Here is a 5666-nt window from a genome sequence, read left to right on the forward strand (position 1 = left end):
CATTTATCTCTGCACAATGTCTTTCTCTCAACATCTCCATTCCTTCTACTTTCTTTTCACGCCAAGGCTTTGAGTGAGAAATATATCAAGTTGACAAATTGTTTGACATATCTGATCTACAGTGCCTTCTACACCACTCTTCTCTCTCTTTTTTCTCCCAGTAAATACTTTTGACTTTGACATTTACCACATTGGAAATAACAGGTGCCTGAGGACAAATGCATCAAAGTGATTAGAATCAGAAATGTCTGCTAAGGATTATCTTTTTAATAGAGTAGAATGTAGCTTTATTGAACCCTTGAAATGCAGAACCGAATGAATCTCCTTTATTGTAAAAGAAAACAATCCACAGGATTGCAAACCCCAGAAACCAACAGAAGCACTTAAACCTTCAATAGGAACATATTTATGTTTCGAACTCGGGTATTTTTCTGAAGTACACTTGTAATCTAAATACCCCTTTCTCTTCTTCCCTTTACCACATACCATTTCAATCTGTTTGATAGAACGAAGGCCTTAAGGAAAAGCCTTATTCACATTCCCACAAAAGAAATAAAGAAAATGCTTGTCTCTAGGATCCATTTAATTGAACTTGACTTAAATCCTGGTAGAGGCTTCCATCTTTATAACAGACACATAAGAGGATAGATGCTCTTTCATTATCAACAAATTCCTCTTAATATGGTTAAGCAGTTCATTAAATTATTCAAATGCATTTACTGAGCTCCTATAACGTGCAAAGTATTGCTCCAAAGTAGACACCCTGCCTTAGATGTACAGTGGGTGACTGAAATTATAACTTCGAGAGTTTAAGACTTTGATACACGCAAAATACCCTAATAATATGAAATGGTTGCTGTTGCTGCCACTGAGGCTGGGGCTGGGGCTTCCAAAAATGCCCAGTTTATTTCTAGGGAACAGCTCAGGCACTGGAAGAATATAATTTAAACTTAAGCATTAATAAAAGATGAGGTTAGGCAGTGATTGTACCTTTATAACATAACACAACCCTGTGAAGTACATTCTGGTCATCTAAAATGCTAGCATCTGTGCAAGGCAATCTAGGAAATGACACCAGTTTAAAAAAAAAGACAACTGGTACCAACTTCAGAATAAACCAGGATACAGATCCATTGCCATTTATAGGAAAAATAAAAATATAGAAACATCAACCCCTCTCCCCAGCACTGAAATTACACTTCCTCAGACACCCTGCCATCATTGGGAAGCATGGGGGTCAACTGGGTAAATTTAAAGCGTATTAGATAATTAAATAACACAGCCAAGTTTTATTGTGCGTGTGGTCCCAAAGACTTTTCAACAATACATTTGTAGGAATGGAAATTGAAGAAATTGGAAGTATTTTCTAAGAGACAGTTTACAGATTTCTTACAGCTCCCAAAGTGAAAATAGAACACATCACCATCATAACACAAGCTAATTTGTCTATGGCTCATAAAACCCAACTTCACAGGACATCAGGCTTCCAAGTGCTTCCTTCATATGCCTCTAATTGGTTTTTCTCCCCCCTGAACGAAATAGGGAAGGCTTTTCAGGTCAAGTGTTATCTGCTGGCAAAGTCTTGTACCTTCAGGATAGATACGCTTGCATCATCTGTATATTGACAAGTCAAGCCTCCGTTTGTAAGCTTAAATTCAGCTCCTGGTCTCTCTATTCAGAACTTCCCACATTTACTTAAAAGGTTCATTTAAAACACTGGGGGAAAAAATTCCCCTCTGAAGGAGAGAGACTTATTCAAGGAAAGCAATGCTATTTTCAGCTCATGGCCCACCTTAGAAAGGCAGACTCAACTTCATCTCCCGAAAAGAACCTCAGTAGTCTCCCATTCAGCAACTGGCTATTCCTATTACTTTCTAATGTTGTGGTTAAATAAAATTAAAGGTTAATAATAAACAGTAATTAAATAAGAAACTTAAAATAAATAATTAAAAAATGGTCTGGAGGTTTTCAGAAAAGGTAATAAAGGTCAATTTCCATTAAATTCACATTCCTTTCTGTACCAGTTTTTACAACGAGTGGGCAACACTGCCCTCTAAGGGCTGATTCTGTTACATCCCTTAGTTCACCTGGCAGGAAATTGCCCCGGGAAGCATTGACACAGCCGTCCCCACGCACCTTCTTTCTTTTACCTCTGGGACACTGTCCTTGACCTTTTGTGAATGACTCTGAAGACCAAGGAGCCCAGAGAGGCTATAGACTTCGTGAAAGCTCATCAGAGGATCAGAAACCAACATCCCTTGCAGCGGTTTTCAAACCTTATCCGGCATCAAATCACCCCAAGAGCTTGTTTCAACACAGGTTGCTGCGCCCCACCTCCAGAATTTCTGACTCCTTAAGTCTAGAGCTGAGGCCAAGAATTTGCCTTTCTAGCAAGTCCCCAGGTGATGCTGCCAGCCCAGGGGGCCACACTATGTGACCCAGATGCCGTGCTTGGCACTTTATCTCACTTAATACCTCCCAACAGGGTGAGGTTTTAGCATCCATTTTACAGACCAGTAAGCCAAGTCTTAGACAGTAAACCCAGGACTAACTCAAAAGCCATTGCTCCCTTCTCTGCGCTATGATGTCAGTAAACGAAGCTGTTAGTCATTTCCTCTTCCTTGGCCTCAGTTTCTTCTGCAAGGGGGCGGGACTTAGGTGACCATTTAGTTGGTTTCCCCTCTCAGAGTACCTTGGAGGTCTGGATATGAAGACACCCAGGAAGCTCCACTCCATCTGCAGGCTGGATCTATGAGTGGGCACGCTGAGAGGGGAGGGGACACGTGTTAGCGGGAGGTGCCTCTCTTGGGTTCTGAACCCTCCCACACAGTTCCGAGAGGGTCTGATGTGCTCTGGATTCTGGATTTCTTTGTACTCAGAAACTCTGGCAGAGAGGTTTTAAAGCTAGTGTCTCCTCTTAGAGGTTTTTTGAGGACTTCAAAGCCTAGTGGGGCTTGGAGAAGACCCAAAGGGTGGCAATGTCTGCACCCCTATCCAGCCTCGGCTCAAACCACTGTTCTCAAACTGTTGAAGAACAGTTTTTCTCATCCTTTGCATTCAGCTCCCAACCCAACTTGGTGTTTTCCTGAGGGAGCTACAAATCTGGGGCATCCCATGGGGATGGTTTCTGGCCTCGGTCATTAGGGGGAAAAGATATTCTCAGAAAAACAGCCCAGCGGACTGGTTAGCAGACATCTTGAGGTCGTGGCCACGGCTGCTCTTCGTGTAGAGCTGGACTCTGGACTCCAGTTGCTCGCTGAGCTTGTCCAGAGCCCCGGTGCAGGACTCCAGGCTCTCGGCCAGTTTCTGGATCTTGGCCTTCAGCACGGCCTGGCTAATCCTGGTGGCACCCTCGGCCCGCCTGGGGATGAGGAAACCGCGGGAGCCAAAGAAGACGATGAAGTAGACCGAGTTGTACAGCGCGATGGAGGCGTTCCTCCCGCTCTGCAGCAGCTGGAGGTCCCCGCGGCCCTGCCCGCGAAGGAAGAAGTCGAGGCAGCTCAGGATCTCGCGCATCTGGTCCTGGCAGGTGGCCGCGATCTCCTGCACCCGCCGCAGCTCCCGGGAGTTGCAGAAGATCAGGGAGAGGTCGGACGTGATGGTGACGGCCCCTCCGGCGGTGGCCACCCCCAGCCCCACGGCCGACGCCAGCAGAGAGGCCCCCAGGGTGACGGGGCTGAGCGAGAGTCCCACGATGGCTGCGACCGCGCCCGCCGCGCTCAGCGAGCTGCCCACCACGTTGGCCGCCAGGGAACGCCGGCGGAGGCGCTCGAGGCGGCGGGCCACCTCGCGCAGGCGCAGCAGCTGCCCGTGCAGCATGCCGCGGCGGTCCAGCAACAGGCCCTGGAAGCGGCGCAGCGCATCCGCGCCCTGCAGCTCCCGGGCCTCCGGCCCCTCCATGCCCTGCGGGGACACGACACGCGATTAGCCCGGAGTCAACCACAACAGCTGCTTCCACCCAAGGGGAAACGGGTCATTTTCCAGTGAGTCATGTGTCAAGTTCTGAAAGACCCGTTCTATAATCTGGGACAAGTCCTCCAGTTCTCAGGACCTTAAATCCGAGTAAGCCAATAGGAACAATGCTCTTGTCCGCTTTTTCTCCCAGGGTACGCCAAGGATGGATTTTCTTATCTGTTAAATAAGGGAGTGGTGGTATTAGAAGTCCACTGCAATATTGAGGCCTCTTCTCTGAAAGGTGACACTTTGCAAGCCTTACGTTGGTACCCCTTTACAAGGCCCTTTCCTTACATGAAGACTGGGATCCTAAGAGTTTTGCAATACTCTTATTGCAAAAGGGTTGTTGTCTTCTTTTTCTCTCTGATGAGTGAAAAACACAAGTCACCAAAAACTCAAAAATCACACCGTCTATCAAGTGTAAGGAAACTAATCTTTCTAAGTTAGATGCTCACCTGAAGCAACTCTTCTGCTTGTTTTTTTTCCCTGTCTCTTATCTTAGAAGCAAGACTAAGATGTGGCTTGTGCCACTTCTTCTAATTAGAGCTCATCGGGTCTTCAGAAATTTCATTCTTTGATGTGTACTTAATTAAAAATAAATTACATTAGATTAACACCACTATGTCCCTTTATTATGAAAGCTTCCTTTAAAAGTGAGGAACGATTTTAAAAGTGGCCAAAAATTTTTTAACAACTCACTGAGGGCTACCTGTACCAAGTTGAAATGAAGCCAATTGAAGATGACTGACAGAGAGAACTGTACATCCTGGGTAAAAGTACATCCTTCCTAGTTGCCAAAAATCCCTCCCTTCACATCCACTGCACTCCTTAGTATCAGGAACTTCTTGGAAGAGGCACAGAAGCCACAGAAATGGAAGATTTCACTACTGTGAGATATCAGGGCAGAAATCATCATTCTCAACTGGAAGATGAGGAAATCGAAACACAGACACATTCTAGATGCAGCTGATTCTTCAGAGCCCAGTCTAGAATCTTGGTCTCCTGACTCCTAAGTCTTCACTTTACTTGCATGCCTCCATAATTCCACCCACCACTGACAAATTTACAGATAAAGACACCTCTGAGCAAAATGAGACAAAGTTACTCAAAATATATAACAGACCAAGGATATAACCCCAGTATTACAAGTCCAATGGCTATTTTTCAGACAGCATCCCTCTGGCCTCCCCACTTACCATTCACTTCGGGCTATCTCCGGGAAAGAAAAATCTGAGGCTGTTTCTGGATGAGCACGCTTTATAGTTCCAGAGAGCCAATGACTGCACTGGGAAAGCCTTGTCTCATTCTGAGAATTTGCCATTTCCTGTCCTGGCCCCTGCTGCCTCCATCCAGAAGGATGTGACATGGTGGAAAATGACACACCAGCCTCGCAGCACATCCCGTATTTAGGAAATGAACATTGTGTGTTCGCTTTCCTCCAAATGCAGGAAAAGAACCACAGGCTCTTCCCCAACTTGAAACAAGTGTTGTCATTGTCCCAGGGGGCATACCCTGCCTTTCCTCTCCTCTCCTGAGAATAGCTAATGACGTTATCCGGTAGGACATCTAACGCACCCCAGGCTGACCAATTATAGTGTTTCTTGAGAGCCTACCATTACAAAATCACTTTTTAAAAAGAAAAAGGAAGGAGGGGATTCTCTTGTGTCTAACAGAGCCACTCACAACCCACTCCTGTGTTTTAAGAGAAGCAC

General features: G+C 45.7%; 1 protein-coding gene across 3 annotated transcripts; it reads right to left on the minus strand.

Annotated features, from left to right (window-relative positions):
• Nucleotides 1-311: 311 nt before the first annotated feature.
• On the minus strand, nucleotides 312-5304 carry APOLD1 (apolipoprotein L domain containing 1). Of its 3 annotated transcripts, none has more exons than XM_073789029.1 (2): nucleotides 5151-5304; nucleotides 312-3903 (listed from the first exon to the last, which is right to left on the minus strand). In XM_073789029.1, exons 1-2 carry the CDS (start codon nucleotides 5151-5153, stop codon nucleotides 3160-3162), a joined length of 747 nt encoding a protein of 248 aa, XP_073645130.1. In that variant the 5' UTR covers nucleotides 5154-5304; the 3' UTR covers nucleotides 312-3159. The 3 variants fall into 3 exon arrangements, with proteins under 3 accessions (XP_073645130.1, XP_073645131.1, XP_019793041.1); XM_073789030.1 differs by having other exon boundaries at nucleotides 312-4131; nucleotides 5151-5297; XM_019937482.3 differs by having other exon boundaries at nucleotides 312-4317; nucleotides 5151-5284.
• Between the last annotated feature and the right edge of the window lie 362 nt (nucleotides 5305-5666).

The sequence above is a fragment of the Tursiops truncatus genome, chromosome 11 (assembly GCF_011762595.2).
Source record: "Tursiops truncatus isolate mTurTru1 chromosome 11, mTurTru1.mat.Y, whole genome shotgun sequence".
Lineage (NCBI taxonomy): Eukaryota > Metazoa > Chordata > Mammalia > Artiodactyla > Delphinidae > Tursiops > Tursiops truncatus.